Source organism: Arachis ipaensis, chromosome B6 (assembly GCF_059453495.1).
Source record: "Arachis ipaensis isolate K30076 ecotype BB chromosome B6, ASM5945349v1, whole genome shotgun sequence".
Classification (NCBI taxonomy): domain Eukaryota; kingdom Viridiplantae; phylum Streptophyta; class Magnoliopsida; order Fabales; family Fabaceae; genus Arachis; species Arachis ipaensis.
Window position 1 is genome coordinate 12,373,864 of NC_142441.1, and position 16,019 is coordinate 12,389,882.

General features: G+C 39.8%; 2 protein-coding genes across 11 annotated transcripts; one reads left to right on the plus strand and one right to left on the minus strand.

The window, feature by feature from the left end:
* Positions 1-197: 197 nt before the first annotated feature.
* Positions 198-7,625, minus strand: LOC107645972 (zeaxanthin epoxidase, chloroplastic-like). Of its 9 annotated transcripts, none has more exons than XR_015885831.1 (6): positions 4,765-7,621; positions 4,531-4,614; positions 1,469-4,382; positions 1,291-1,336; positions 1,090-1,152; positions 198-619 (listed from the first exon to the last, which is right to left on the minus strand). XR_015885831.1 is itself a non-coding variant. In XM_088489882.1 (6 exons), exons 3-6 carry the CDS (start codon positions 4,337-4,339, stop codon positions 1,117-1,119), a joined length of 258 nt encoding a protein of 85 aa, XP_088346008.1. In that variant the 5' UTR covers positions 4,340-4,382; positions 4,531-4,614; positions 4,765-7,625; the 3' UTR covers positions 1,055-1,116. The 9 variants fall into 9 exon arrangements, 1 of the variants encoding a protein (XP_088346008.1); XM_088489882.1 differs by lacking the exon at positions 198-619 and having other exon boundaries at positions 1,055-1,152; positions 1,609-1,712; positions 4,268-4,382; positions 4,765-7,625; XR_015885824.1 differs by having other exon boundaries at positions 200-619; positions 1,090-1,336; positions 1,609-4,382; positions 4,765-7,620.
* Positions 1,987-3,494, plus strand: LOC107645971 (uncharacterized). 2 transcript variants are annotated; one of them, XM_016350137.3, is made up of 2 exons: positions 1,987-3,127; positions 3,313-3,494. In XM_016350137.3, exon 1 carries the CDS (start codon positions 1,987-1,989, stop codon positions 3,028-3,030), a length of 1,044 nt encoding a protein of 347 aa, XP_016205623.1. In that variant the 3' UTR covers positions 3,031-3,127; positions 3,313-3,494. The 2 variants fall into 2 exon arrangements, with proteins under 2 accessions (XP_016205623.1, XP_016205624.1); XM_016350138.3 differs by having other exon boundaries at positions 1,987-3,115.
* Positions 7,626-16,019: the final 8,394 nt, after the last annotated feature.

Sequence of the window (16,019 nt, forward strand, 5' to 3'; positions counted from 1 at the left end):
CTGCCTTTTTTTTTTATATAGGAAAATTGATTTTTTTTTTTTTTATCAACACCTAAGTTGCATGTTAAAATGATTACATTGTCTAGAACCTTATGTAATTGTTTATTTGGACAAGATCACAAGATATTACTTCGGAAAATTAACGTGATTAAAAAGAAGTGTTTAAAAATGCACTAGTAATTTAATGGATGGACTATGGAGTATCATTTATGAATGGAGAGAGGTGTAAGAGTGCAAGTCATTTTCTTTCTTTTTGTATAATTTACTATACTGTGGCTTCCGCCCAGATGGTGATGAGTTGTTTCCCTCTTTCCTGGTCAACATAAATTCAAATATATCGCATTGGTAAACGGCGAAGTATCGTTTAATACATAGCTAATGCTGTTTGTGGTCTTGAAACCAGCGTCATCCAATAAAATTGAGCAATCAGTAGCTCGCACACTTGTGTTTTGGCAGAATCAATATTTCAGAAGACTCAGTTTGTTTGACCCAAAATTTAGAAAGTGTGTCAGATTGGAAACCCGAAGAAAGAGTTACAGGTTGATCTGGCTTGAGAGTTGAGAATCAGTCTTGACCGGTTTGAAATCCAGTCCTGATCCTAGTTTCATTGACTCAATCCCTGGAATGACACCATTGTTTATGGCCTAATTAAAATGTGTTTCTTAAGGTTATGGTCAAATTATTAATATTAATATTTATTCTAAAAATATATTTTAACTAACTTCTTATTTAGTTTAACATGAAATAAGTACAATCTATTTAAGGCACTAATGATACTTGAATTACTCAAAAAATATAGCGCCAAAATTATGGTGTCACTTTTAAGTTCCAACAACACATAATGTCAGTTGCAGCCTACAAGTTGACTGTCACGGGAGGCTTATAATCTAGTTCATAAATAATAATATTCGAAGTATTTACTTAGTAGATAATATTAATGATGAAAAGGGAGCTAACTTCCTCTGTTCCTATCCTCCATTCTTCACAGACTTCTACTTTATCTATTTACCATAACTGGATTCTTAGTTATGAGACCAATGTGCTAAGCATGATATTAGTAAATAAATTCATATGGGGTCATAGACTTACTCTCCATTAATAGTACGCTCAAGAGCATCATCCTCTACAAACCATGTGTAACTGGTCATTTGCCTTCATACATAACCAAATCAAATGCCTATTAGAATCCATACCACACTCTGATAGACATAATCAATAGAATAGTCCAGGTGTGTCATTAATTTCTTCTTAGTAACAAAGTATAAAGGAAACTGTATTTGAGTGGCATACTTTGTCTGAGAGCCTGCAACATACTGGTCTACCTTCAAGCTTGGAGCTGCAAAAGTAGCATCATCTTCATGTTGCAAATAAATGATAAAAGAAAAATTGCAAGACATGTTTCAATTCTTATTGTCTCCAAACAAAACCTGAAAATTGCTTTTCAGTATTATCAATTTCTTCAACTTACCCTTTTCCAAGTAATCCTTTGTCTCATATTTTATCTTGAATGAGTGGACTGGATTGGAGAAAGAACAACTCCAGGTATAACAACGATGGAAAAGAAACTAATGACAAATTACGCAAAGAAATGTATGCTTTCGTTATTACCTATTGCCACCTAAGACCCAACTCAACATCATAGGCATCATCTTCTGAATGAAAAACCTTCCTCCAACTCTTCCTGGGTGTGGTATCCGATATTTGCTCAAAAACTGCAGTGTGAGTATTAAGGGTATGAACCAATGATAAGGGTTAATTAGTTAAGATAAGAGTGTTAGCTTTATGTATAAATAGGAGTAGTTTGTATCTCTGTAAAGTTAACTAACACAAAGGAATAAACTTCAGTTTAGTCTTCTTCCCCTCTTGCTTTGCTCATCACATGGTATCAAGAGCCAGATCTTGAATCCTCTTGCCCCCCCCCCCCCTCCCATTTATCCATTCTTGCTTCTTTTGTTCGGGCTTCTTCGTTCTTCCTTTCTCTCAATCATGGCACTGATTGTTGCTGGGAATCAATCTACCAAACCAGCTCTTGTTCCTATTTCTGAGAAACTTGAACATAACACCTTCAGCACATCGCGTCACATGGTGTGGCTAACGATTCAGACTCTGGGAATGGAGCATCACCTTGACCCTTCAAAAATCCCTACGCGGTATGAATCTCCCAAATCGAAGCCCGATGCTGCTGCAAAATCAACTGAGGCACCTACAGATTCATCCTCTTTGCAAGATCAACCTCAAGAAACTACCGAATACAAGGAATGGCGCCAAAATGATTTGGCTTTAGCCACTTGGCTCCTTGCCTCCATTGGAACTACATTCAAGAACAAGATTCTTAATTGTCAAAGATTTTATGAAGCCTGGAATATAATCATCAATCATTTCAATACAACATCAAAAACAAAGGTTCAAAGTCTCAAATCACAGCTAAAATCAGTAAAGAAGACAGGTACTATTACTGATTATTTGGCAAAAATTAGATATCTGGTTGATTCACCGTTTGCAATTGGTTATGAGTTACAAGAAGATGATCATATTCAAGCAATCATGGATGGATTGGCTGAAGATTACAGTGGTTATATCACATCTGTTATCTCTCGAATGGGTACTTTTTCGGTTAGTGAAGCCGAATCCTTCCTTTTTGCATATGAAGATATGCTTGAGATATTCAAAAGTCCCTCTGATGGTATTGCCATTGCAAATCTCTCTAAATCCTTCTTGACTGGAAATGGTAGAGGTGGTGGAGCTAGAAGACCAAGAGGAGGTCGATTTCAGAGAGGTGGAAGATCATCATTTTGGAATGCACCAAGACCACAATGTCAGATTTGTGGTATACCAGGCCATGTAGCTTGGAACTGTTTTTACCGTTTTGATCAACAATTCCAACCAGGTTCAACCTCTTCAGGCTATTCTCGACAGATACCTTATTCAAACAGCATCCCTCCACCTCCATCTTCCTCATTCCATCAACCTAGAGCTCTCCTCACGGCACCACCATCATCCCTATCTGATTCATTGTGGCTGCCAGATTAAGGTGCTAGTCACCATGTTACTAATAATGCCTTAAATTTGCTATCCTCCTCACACAGCAACACAGATTCAGATCAACTATTTGTAGGTAATGGCAAAGGTATCTCTATTCAAAATCAAGGTTCCTCTATTTTAGTTGATAAAAATAAACTTGTTTCTTTTAAATTGTTGAATCTTTTACATGTGCCTGAAATAACTCAAAATCTTCCAAGTGTTTCAAGATTTGCTGAAGATAACCATGCCTTTTTTGAGTTTTGGCCTAAACATTGTATTGTTCGTGATCAGGATTCCAGGGACATTCTCCTACAAGGCAAATCTAACAATGGAATTTATGTCATTGATTAACTTGTTATACCAAAATCTGTTCCTACTAAAAATGCTGATAAGTGTTTGCTGTTCTCTGTGAATTCTAATCATTGTAATTCTTCATTTTCTTTTGTGAATGATAATGCTTGTGCACAACAAAATGACGATAAAGCTGTTTTAGCAGCCTCTTGTAATTTAGACCAAATTGTGAAATGCAATAATAGCAATTCTGAAAAGAACACTTCTTTAATTTCTTGCAAATCTAAATTTAATTCCCTTAATTTAACTGATAAGCACCCATTATGTCTTGATTCTGATTCTATTATTTCTAAACACAATCATATTACTCCATCATGTTTAGACGTTGGCTCTAGTACTAATTCTTTAAATCATTGCAGATCTAAATCTAATTCTTGTAATTCCAAAGCTATATACAAGTGTGATCAGCATGTGAATTTCAATAATCATAATAATAATAACTCATTCTGTCCTGTGTCTAAATGTGTTACTCCTATTCTTACTCTTTGCAAGTCTGATTCTGGTTTACCTAATATCAATGATTCATCTAAATATGCTTTGTTAACTAATAAACAAAATTATAACCCAATTGAACTATGGCATAAAAGACTTGGCCACACAGCTGTACCTGTTATAAGAGTTCTTTATGAATGTAATTACCAATGATAAGGGTTAGTTAGTTAAGATAAGAGTGTTAGCTTTATGTATAAATAGGAGTAGTTTGTATCTCTGTAAAGTTAACTCACACAAAGGAATAAACTTCAGTTTAGTCTTCTTCCTCTCTTCCGCTTTTACACTGCTTTGCTCATCACAACAGTGAGGAAAGAAATCGTGCTAGTTTTTTGCGGCATTTAAATTTAAAGTGTCGCCTTCAGTTTCTTCTTCATGATGCCAGTTATGAACAAGAATTTCCTACCTCTAAAGGGCCAAGACCAACTCCCAAGTATGCTCTGTAGGTGGAAGCAATCATAGCTGCCATTCTAGCCATTCCATGAATAATGGCAATTTGTAGCCTTCTTTCTCTCTTGTATCTGAAAGCAACAATGCCAAAACAGATTCATTAACAAATCAACATTCAGAACTGATTCCTGTATGATTAACCATTATTTTCAAAAGCCTTATATTCAAATCAACAAAATGATGTGTTTCCATCTTATTAGATATGAGTGTGTCCGATACCTCAAGGTTAATGTCAATCTTAGATCCTGATTTTATACTTTGTTCCCAAGCATTGTCCAACTCCCAAGCAAGTTGATAGCCATCCTGTAACAATATGATAAGCCAGACAGAGAATTTTTCACCTTGCAGTTTTAAAAGTTCATTAACTACAAGATCTGCAAATATGCAAAATTGCTCAAGTTAATTGGGAAATGAAGATAAATTCAGATTTCATTGAGAGATAGAAAAATAAACCTCAATAGCCATGCATCCTCCTTGGCCCATATTATGGTTGCATAGCATGAGCATGGATAGAGTCAGCAAGCAAAGTCACACGGCCCTTTCCCCAGGTCATTGTTGGTGTCCTGTCGTAAATATCTCACCGCAGAATAGCCTCTTCTTCTGTGGCAAGTAGCAGATCTGTTACATTATCACACCAGCCTTCGAAGATCTTAAGCAGCCTTCCTTTTTTCCTGCCATGCAGAAGAATTAAGAAGTTAAGATCATATCATTTTTGCACAAAAGATGATGAAAAGAAGAAACAAAATTCTATTTTTCAAGGTCATTCAATCCGATATCTTCAGTGCTGCAATTACTGGAATGAAACTCAGTTAATCTGCATCTTATCTGATATCAAGGCCAACATGATTGACACCAGTCTATTGATGTCAACAAATTAAAGAGGATTAAGAAGTCAATAATCAGGGAAGAAATAGAGTCTAATGAAGAATGGACTTGAATGGCATTCAGGTGCGCATAATAGTCCAACAAAATACAAACATCATTTAATCTCAAACTAATTGTGTTACACAAGCTTTCTTAAAGGGTATTGCAGCTTTTCTGTCTTTGCTTTCCATTTTTGGTAATATTACAACTCAAATGTCTTAGTATCTATCTGTAAAACTACAGTATAAAGTTGATAATATCATTGATGATCTCCATTCAGCTATCTGTCCATATCCAAATATGCTTGTACATGTTGTCAAGACACAGTTAATGAAACTACTAATTAATGAAACTACGATAATGTCTTACAGAGAGACAAACACAGATTTTACCAAAAAAAAGAAACAAACACAGAAATCAGTGCCATCACAGCTCGTAGTTTTGTTTCATTTGGTGCACAATCTTCTCTGAATTGTAGTAGTCCCCCCTCTTATCATACTCCTCTATAATAGCAATATAGGTAAACTTAAATGCTTGAAGTTTTTGTAGGTTAATTCCTTTTGCAGTAGAGCCTTTGCTTCTTCCACTTCCCCTATTTGAACTAATAATTTAACAGTATTATCTAAAATTGACGGGCTCATCTGCCACCCACTTACTCTCATTAGTTCAATGAAATTTTTGCCTTCCACCATATTGTTTGTGATGTAAATGCTTAGTAAACTCCAGCAGTCTTTGGAAGTAATATTTGACCATCTCTTTGACATCATTTCAAATACAGCTGCAGCTTCATTTACTTTCCCTAATATCCCGTATGCTTGAATTCCAATCTTGATAACTTGTGCAAATCTTAAAAATTCTAGCTACCTCTTTTTTCTTTGCCAAGCTTAGCGTACAGTGGTAATAGATGTCTTTCCAGCCAATATCTCCCTCTTAAATCATCAGCCTCTATCTCTTTCAGGATCACTTTGGCTTTCTCCAGTTGGCAGGATAAGATGTAATAATTAGCTGCGATGGATTTTGTTTTTATATCTAAGAATATGCCTTAGGTTCTCATTTTGTGAACGGTTAGCTCCATTTGAGCTATATTCTTTGACCCATCTGATGAATCTATCCACTTTCTCTTTCATCTTTCTAATGCTTGCATTAAATCCAAGTAAATCAAAATTTGAATTCCATAACCCAAGTGAATGGGTAACCGAACTAAGCAAGCAAAACTTCTTCCCTCTTTCTTTTTCAATTCGGACCAAACCTTGTTGGTCTTTCATCAAAATTGACTTGGGCTAATAGTGATTTAAATCTGGCCCATCTAGTATAATAATTCAGCCATAATTTTTTTAAAACATTTTTGTAACCAAGCTGAATATTAACTTTCTATTGGGCTTGCTTAAAGATTTTTTTGGCCCAACATTGTATAACAATAATTCAGCCCATGTATTAAAAATTTCTTGAATCAAGGCTGAAGTTTAACTTCACATTGGGCTTGTTAATCTTGTAATGGTAAGGTGAAGGTGTCACCTTGTCTTCCTCCATTTTCATCCACAATTCAAATAAATCTTTTCCATGTCTTTTGTACAGGAGTGTAAGAAGGTTCCAATCTGAGGATGAAAAAAACTTTAAATTCCTCATCTTCTCAAACGTTTCCTCACCTTTGGTTAAATTATTTTTGTGGAGGCACTGTTTTAGAAAGGCTTGGTATACTATTTTTTTCTTTAAGCATAGCTCTATTTGGACAAAAATTAGTATACTAAACTTTTCTAAAAGAATGGCTGCACAAAAATAATTTAAACAAAGCTGAGGAAACGTTTGAGAAGAAGATGAGAAATTTAGAGTTTTTTTCATCCTCAGATTGAAACCTCCTTACACTCCTGTACAAAAGACATGAAAAAGATTTATCTGAATTGTAGATGAAAATGGAGGAAGACAAGGTGACACCTTCTCCTTACCATTACAAGACGATTCATTAGGTGGGTCAAAGAATATAGCTCAAATGGAACTAACCGTTCACAAGATGAGAACCCAAGGCATATTTTTAGATATAAAAACAAAATCCATCGTAGCCAATCATTACACCTCATCCGGCCAACTAGAGAAAACCAAAATGATTCTGAAAGAGATAGAGACTGATGATTTAAAAGGGAAATGTTGGCTGGAAAGACATCTATTACCACTGTACGCTAAGCTTGGTGAAGAAAAAGAGGTAGCTAGAATTTTTAAGATTTGCATAAATTATCCAAGATTGAAGGAATTCCTTGCCGGAATTCAAGCATATGGAAAATTAGGAAAAGTATGTACATCTGGCAAGAAGTCACAAAATTTAATATTACAGTCACCTGCAAACTTTTGCCAGCCTTGCGAAATAGTGAATATATCCCACTTGGTTTTTACCCTCTGAAAATTCCGACTCGTCATTGGATTTGTGCTCCTGAGCTTTCGTGCTCCTGGCGTCAGAAGAAAGTTCGCGTCTCACAGTAAAATATAGTCGGAGTTGACAAGCTGAGAGGGAGAAGAGCTCGATTCCACATTTTATCAAGGTTCTGAGAACCGAACCGATCATCAAACCGTTTTAGTCACTGGTTTATTGGTCCAATTAGTCCAACTGTGGTTCAATCGAAAAAACCGTTTTAGAAAAATAATAATAAATAAATTATAAATAAATATTTTAAAATATAATTATAGAATAATATACATCTTAAAATATCTTACAAATTTAAAATACTACAACAAGAATTTCAAATTTATGGTATTTCAGGATTCATATACAAGACAAGAAAACTAAAATCCCATAAGCATTCTCATACACAGGTGGATAGCAATTAAAATAACAATAGCTGATAAACTCGGCTTATATGACACATCAACTAGGTTGAAACAGCAACATGATTTAGTATGTGAATGTTATTGAGAAAATGAATAAGTTATACATAACCAATTAATCTCAATTGGAAAATGCTCCAAATCCTTTAGTGAAGCTATGCATAACCAATTAATCTCAATTGGAAAATACTCCAAATCTTATAAACAAACAAACAACTCTACCACAGTCAACAAGAGGTAAAAAAGAAGAGACAATCAACATATATCACACGTTCATTTGTACAACAATTAAAAAGTAGAAGCAGGTACTACAGAAACAAATTGGAAGCTTGCTGATAAACATAAATGAAATATACAACAACAACAACAACAACAACAACAACAACAACAACAACAACAACAACAACAAAGCCTTGTCCCACTAAGTGGGGTCGGCTACATGAATCAAACGACGCCATTGTGCTCTGTCATGTATCATGTCTACAGAGAGACCGTTTACATGTAGGTCTCGTTTGACCACCTCATGGATGGTCTTCTTAGGTCTTCCTCTGCTTTTCGCCCTTTGTCCATCTTCCATCTCATCCACCCTCCTGACTGGATGTTCTATCGGTCTTCTTCTCACATGTCCAAACCACCTGAGACGCGATTCAACCATCTTTTCCACAATGGGTGCTACTCCAACTCTCTCCCTTATATCTTCATTCCTTATTTTATCCAATCGCGTATGACCACTCATCCATCTCAACATCTTCATCTCTGCCACACTCAGCTTATGTTCGTGCTCCCCTTTAGCCGCCCAACACTCCGTACCATACAGTATAGCCGGTCTTATAGCGGTGCGATAGAATTTACCTTTAAGTTTTAAAGGTACTTTTTTGTCGCATATAAAACCAGATGCACTCCACCATTTTGACCAACCTGCTTGGATCCTATGATTTACATCCTATTCAATCTCTCCATTATCCTGTATGATGCACCCAAGATACTTAAAACTTTTAACTTTTCGTAGGGTGTTTTCTCCAATCTTCACCTCTATATTGGGGTTTTCCCTTCTCAGACTGAACTTACATTCCATATATTCCGTCTTGCTAGGACTTATGCACAGACCATACACTTCTAGAGCTTCTCTCCATAACTCCAACTTTTTATTTAGGTCTTCCCTTGACTCCCCCATAAGGACGAGATCATCAGCAAAAAGCATGCACCATGGCACAGGCTCTTGGATGTGCTCTGTGAGTACTTCCAAGACTAATGTGAAAAGGTATGGACTTAAGGATGATCCCTGGTGTAATCCTATACCAATAGGGAATTCTTCTGTCACACCACCTTGAGTCTTCACACTAGTTGTGGCCCCATCATACATGTCTTTAATTGCTCGAATATATGCGATCCTTACTCTCCTCTTTTCTAAAAACTTCCATAAGACCTCCCTTGGTACCCTATCATACGCTTTTTCCAAATCAATAAACACCATATGTAGATCCCTTTTATTACTACGATACCTCTCCATCATCCTTCTTAATAGGTATATTGCTTCAGTGGTAGATCTTCCTGGCATAAATCCAAATTGGTTCTCTGTTACTTGTGTCTCTTTTCTCAACCTCCGTTCTATCACCCTTTCCCATAACTTCATAGTATGACTCATAAGCTTAATCCCTCTATAGTTTCCGCAACTTTGTATATCTCCCTTATTCTTGTAGATAGGTACCAAGGTGCTCTTTCTCCACTCATCAGGCATCTTTTTTTACCTTAAAATCTCATTAAAAAGCCCCAACAAATAAAATTATAGCCGAACCCCCATGACATAAATGAAATATAAATCAACAAATTCATTGAATTTAGATGATAAACATAACAACTACCTAAGTGAAAAAATTAATTTAGATTCATACCATGACATAGGAACAAATTATTATAAATAAAACAAACACTTAAAAAATTGAGGCCAATAAAAACCATTCCTAAAACATGAAGCTGTGAAAAAAACAAGTATGCAGCAACATAAAACCTCAGCACAAACAACATGGTATAAGTTATCAACAGGCACAAAATCATATCTAAACGGCAGCAGCATTCAGCAACAAAGAACAAACATTTAAAAGGTGACACTAAATTAATCATCAGCAACACCATATCTAAACTCAACAATCACCATTCAGCAATTACAAAACACTGAAAACAGCAGTACATTATAAAACACTAAAACAGCAACAACAGTACATTATCGAACAACAACACCATTCAGCAAGGTGACACTAAATTAAATATTAAACACTGAATGAAATTTCAGAAATTAAACAGAGCATTATCAAGACAGAAATTAAACAGAACATTAGCAAGGCAGAAATTCAAAAGTTCAAAACAACACTAAATTAAACAGAACATTAGCAAGGCAGAAAAAGAAGAACATTAGCAACAATATTTGAGCAAAAATTTCAGAAATTAAAAGGAAGAAAAAGAACCAAGCATTCAGTAACCAGAGCAAAATTAAAAGGAAGAAGCAAAGCACGGCCACTCACCTTTGACGGAGACACGGATGGCAACCGACGAGAGACGAGACGATGGCGACAGGTGAGACGACAGCAAACAGCGAGCTGCTCCAACCTCCAAGCCACGAAGAGAGAAGCCAGTGGACGACGGGCCGAGCTACCTGGGTTCCGGAGCTGAGGAAGAGGAAGAAGCGGAGGCGACAAGAAAAGAGAATCTGGGGCGGCGGCGGCAAGGAACCTGAGGAAGAAGCGGTTTGCTCCAAGGGGACGGCGTCGTTTTCATAGAACCGCCAGTTATCGGTCCGATCAGTTTTCGATCGATTCAACAATTTTCAAACGATTTTTTAATTATTGGTTATTGATAGCAGATCAGACCGGTTTTATTATCGGTTTTTAGTTGAATCGGTCAACCGGTTGGACCGGTCCAATTTTCAGAATAATGCATTTTACAATTGCAATGAAAGAAGAAGTAAACAATTGCAGATGAAAAAAGAAGAACTAGAGAAGAGAAAGAAAAACTGCTACTACAACAACGTGAATAAAATCCCTAAAAGGTCTTGACAATTACTTCGAAAGACAACGAAGTTCTTAATAAAAAAAAATTCAATCTGACTTCTGAGCTTTACTTTTATGGGACTAATTAGTCCTGTGTCAAAAAAAGTCAATGTTATTTTTTTGGCACAGGGCTAATCAGTCTCAAAAAAAGTTAGGGGCGGATTGAGTATTTTTTTAGGGCCTCGTAGTCCTTTCGAAGTAATTGTCAGGGGTCAGATGGGGTATTCACTCATTTAATATCATTTCAATTAGGTATTATTTAAATTAGTCCTTCGTTCAACCTTTTTATTACATTAATTTAAAAATATTAAAACAAACACATCAAAATAAAAAAATTTTTAATTTAAATACAAGTATACCAAAAGAGCTTAACTAAAATTCAAATTTAAATTTAAAATTTAAATCTTATAAATCTTAACAAATCCCAAATAAGATCCTAAATATTCCAAATCATATTTTCATCACTAGTAAAATCTTTCTTCTATAAAGATCCAGAACTGGCGGCGCTTCCCTCTTCTCATCTGTGAGATCTCCTCTTTCGGCAACACGCTCCTCCTCGACGCGCACCTCCCTCGCGACGCGCACACATCCCCGCACCTCCTCCATTGATGGGCTCCTCCCCATCCCTGGTCTCCTCCATGTCGCACTTTTTCTCTGTGTCTGGTAGTTCTGCTTGCAAAATTCTAAAAAAATTTGGTTGAGTTCATTCATGAAGATATATTTATCCTTTTTTTTCGTTTAATAAAAGGTTCTTTTTTTTTTCAATTTATGTATAATATTGAATATGAAAAATATAGGGCACCAACATATTATCTGCCAACTTATTGTCAATAGGGGTGGCAATGGGTTGGGTAGGGTAGGATTTTGATCCAACCCTAACCTTACCCGCGGGTTGAGAATATCCCAACCCTAACCCTACCCGCTCTTAACCCGCGACTGCGGGTACTCGATCCTACCCACGGGTTATAAAAAATATACAATATTATTATATAAATTGATGATAATTTAAAATAGAATTGATTTTTATGTAAAAAAAAAATTAAATTATCAATTAATGATTTTCTTTTAGTAGTTAAGGATCTTTTGCATTTAGTGAGAGGTCTTTGATTCAACATCCATTTAAAACATATTTTTATATAAGTATATAATATAAACATATATTGAGTGCGCGTTGGTCGGGTAGGATTGAAGCTCAACCCGCACCCTACCCGACCAGCCCTACCTGCACCCTACCTTACCCGCTGCGGATCGGGTTAGCAACCCTACCCGAGCGGGTGAGATCGGGTTGGGTACCCACGGATAAGGTACATATTGCCACCCCTAATTGTCAACTATAATTAATTATTATATTTTAAATACATGTATAAGGAGACACATCCAAAAAATACATATATAAAGATACTTTTATTAGACACAGCCATAAAAAAGATATTTTTATTAGACACATCCATAAAAACATTTCTATTAAATACAATCATAAATAAGAGTTGGTAAAAATTGACAAAAATGCTGTTGATAACATAACGGAATCGTTTACTTAACAATATTACATTATTACATATTAAAATCTTAATTATTTGTAAGATGACATTTTTATTGATATGTATTTAATTAATTATATTTCAATAATTTCTTTGATTTTTTGTTTAGGGCATCTGAGCTAGTTAGTTGGTTACTTAGGTTTGGAATCTGTTAGTGACAGTTACCTTGTTCCCTTCTGTTACGGCCTGGCCCAGAGTCCTTGCGGGTCAGCCCGACCCGGACGCCACCCGAACCGGACACATGCCCCACAACGACCCGGACACGCGTCCAGGATAGCTCATGCACAGCTAGGGGATAACCTCCCTGGAAACATGGGCCTGTTCTCATCGGGCCCACCTCTGACAGGTATATAAAGGGGAGGCTTGCTCTCCCCCAGAGGTACGTTACATACTCTATCACCCTATCCGCCTGCACACCTTACTGACAAGAGCGTCGGAGTGTCTTTGCAGGTGGCGCTCCCCCTCTCCCTCACTCGAAGTACTCGGGACCTCGCACTCCGCTGACCGACAGTCCACGACTTGACGAGCCCCTATCATCATCTCGGATCACAACCCGAACCGTTCAGTAACCGACCTACCGAACATTGGGGCCGTCTGTGGGGACTATCGTCCATGGACTTCGTGCTAGTCCAAACTGGGACAGGCTGCGAGGCCGCGCTCCCCGTGCCTGGGGGAGGCGCCGTTGCGACGGAAACTCGACAACAACAGAGGTCGCCTCCAAGGGACACGACGCAGACTCACGAAAGACGCCCCTTCGGAGGGACTGGCGACAACCACGCAAGGATAATGCAAGAGCTACGCCACAGGATGCAAGACTTGGAACGCAGGCTAGCAGACAGAGAACGCGACCAACACACTCTGGAGCAAAGCCCCACCAGTTCCCGCTCGAGGAGCCGCTCAAGGCGCACACCCAGCCCCCAGTACGAGTCAGAAAGCACAGGGGGACGGGGACGTGCCAGAAGAAGAAGTCGAGATCCCATCATTTACGCCAGGCGCGAAGGACGGCGTACCACGAACCGAGGGGACGAAGACGCCCGCCAGGAGAACGACGAAGGGAGAACGAACACCCGGGGACACGTGATAATAGGGGCCACCCCATTCCACCGCTCCATACTCGAGGTCCGGCTGCCAAAGCATTTTGACAAGCCGACGGACATGAGGTACGATGGAACGCAGGACCCCCTGGAGCATCTAACGGCCTTCGAGGCCAGGATGAACTTAGAAGGAGTAGGAGATGAGGTAAGATGTTGCGCTTTCCCGGTCACTCTGGCGGGGCCTGCAATACGGTGGTTCAATAACCTCCCGCAGGGCTCGGTGACCCAATTCTCTGACATCAGCCATGCCTTCCTGGCTCAATTCACAACCAGGATCGCAAAAGCCAAGCACCCGATCAATCTGCTAGGGGTGACCCAAAGAGCCGGGGAGCCGACCCGGAAATACTTGGACCGCTTCAACGATGAATGCTTGGAAATTGACGGTTTGACAGACTCAGTGGCGAGTTTATGCTTGACGAATGGGGTCCTGAATGAGGACTTCAGGAAGCACCTTACTACAAAGCCAGTCTGGACAATGCAGGAGATCCAGCGCGTAGCTAAGGAATATATCAACGACGAGGAAGTAAGCCGGGTCGTGGCTGCCAATAAACGGCAGCCCGCCTACAACCAAGACCGGCACTACGAAGGCAGAGAGAAACCAAAGGAACACGCCAGGGAACACGCCAGAGACGGCGTCCCAACCAAAGCCTCGAAGCCATTCCCCCGAATAGGGAAATTCACCAATTACACCCCCTCACGGCACCGATCACAGAAGTCTACCAACAGATAGCAGAGAAGGGAATACTGACGAAACCCCGACCTCTGAAGGGCAGGACGGGTGGAGACAAGAGCCTCTACTGCGAATATCATAAGAGATACGGACACAGAACCCAAGACTGCTTCGACCTAAAAGACGCCCTGGAGCAGGCAATCAGGGACGGAAAACTTGCCGATTTCTCCCACCTTATAAGGGAGCCAAGGAGACGCAATCGGGATCATGAAGGCGAAGACAGCCAATGCCGACCTCTTCGCTTGGACGCCAGCCGACATGCCAGGAATAGATCCCCAGCTCATGTCACACCATTTGGCCGTCAAACCAGAAGTCAAACCAGTGGCCCAGAGGAAGAGAAAGATGTCACAAGAAAGGGCAGAGGAGGTGGCCAGGCAGGCGGCCAGCCTCCTTGAAGCAGGGTTCATCCGGGAATTGGACTACTCGACCTGGCTGTCGAACGTAGTTTTGGTGAAGAAACACAATGGGAGGTGGAGAATGTGTGTAGACTACTCCGACCTCAATAAGGCATGTCCTAAGGACTGCTACTCCCTGCCCAACATTGACGCACTCGTCGACGCAGCGGCGGGGTACCGGTATCTGAGCTTCATGGACGCCTATTCTGGATACAATCAGATACCGATGCACCGACCCGACGAGGAAAAAACGGCGTTCATAACGCCAGGAGGGACCTATTGCTACAAAGTAATACCATTTGGTCTGAAAAACGCTGGCGCCACATACCAGAGATTGATGAACAAGATATTCAGTGAGCTTATAGGCAAGACAGTGGAAGTCTACGTGGACGACATTCTCGCCAAAACCACATGACCAGACGATCTCCTGAGAGACCTGGGAGGCATATTTGCGTCCCTCCGGCAACACGGCATGAGGCTTAACCCGCTCAAATGTGCCTTTGCCATAGAGGCCGGAAAGTTCCTGGGATTCATGATCACCCAAAGAGGAGTGGAAGCCAACCCCGAGAAGTGCCAAGCGATCCTCCAGATGAAGAGCTCGGGTTGTATCAAAGATGTCCAACGATTGGCGGGGAGACTGACGGCATTATCCCGTTTCCTCGGCGCATCGGCAGCAAAAGCCCTGCCCTTCTTCAATCTGATGAAAAAAGGAATAGCATTCGAATGGACCCCCGCGTGCGAGGAGGCATTCAAACACTTCAAGGAGATCCTAGCAGCGCCCCCTGTACTCGGAAAACCCAAAGCCGGAGAATCACTCTACCTCTACCTGGCAGTAACAGAGGAAGCGCTTGCAGCGGTGCTCGTAAGAGAAGAAGGGAAAGCTCAGCAGCCGGTCTACTTCGTGAGTAGGGCTCTACAAGGAGCCGAGCTGAGGTACAGCAAACTGGAAAAGCTGGCATTGACGCTCCTAACTTCCTCCCGAAGGCTAAAGCAATACTTCCAGGGTCACCGTATAGTCGTAAGGACGGACCAGGCAATTCGCCAAGTACTACAAAAACCTGATTTGGCTGGTAGGATGATGACCTGGGCCATCGAGCTCTCCCAATACAACTTGCAGTATGATCCCCGACACGTAATCAAGGCCCAGGCAATGGCAGACTTTTTGGTTGAGGTAACGGGTGATTCCCCCGAAGAGACAGGCACACGGTAGAGGCTCCACGTGGACG

What these genes read in the sequence shown, in the direction of transcription:
- LOC107645972 (XM_088489882.1), bottom strand. Translation starts at nt 4,339, where the DNA reads ATGGCTAGAATGGCAGCTATGATTGCTTCCACCTACAGAGCATACTTG. An exon ending in TTGGTCTTGGCCCTTTAGAG is followed by an intron (nt 1,713 to 4,267) that starts GTAGGAAATTCT and finishes CTCACACTGCAG; the next exon opens with TTTTTGAGCAAATATCGGAT. An exon ending in TGGGTCTTAGGTGGCAATAG is followed by an intron (nt 1,337 to 1,608) that starts GTAATAACGAAA and finishes CTACTTTTGCAG; the next exon opens with CTCCAAGCTTGAAGGTAGAC.
- LOC107645971 (XM_016350137.3), top strand. Translation starts at nt 1,987, where the DNA reads ATGGCACTGATTGTTGCTGGGAATCAATCTACCAAACCAGCTCTTGTT.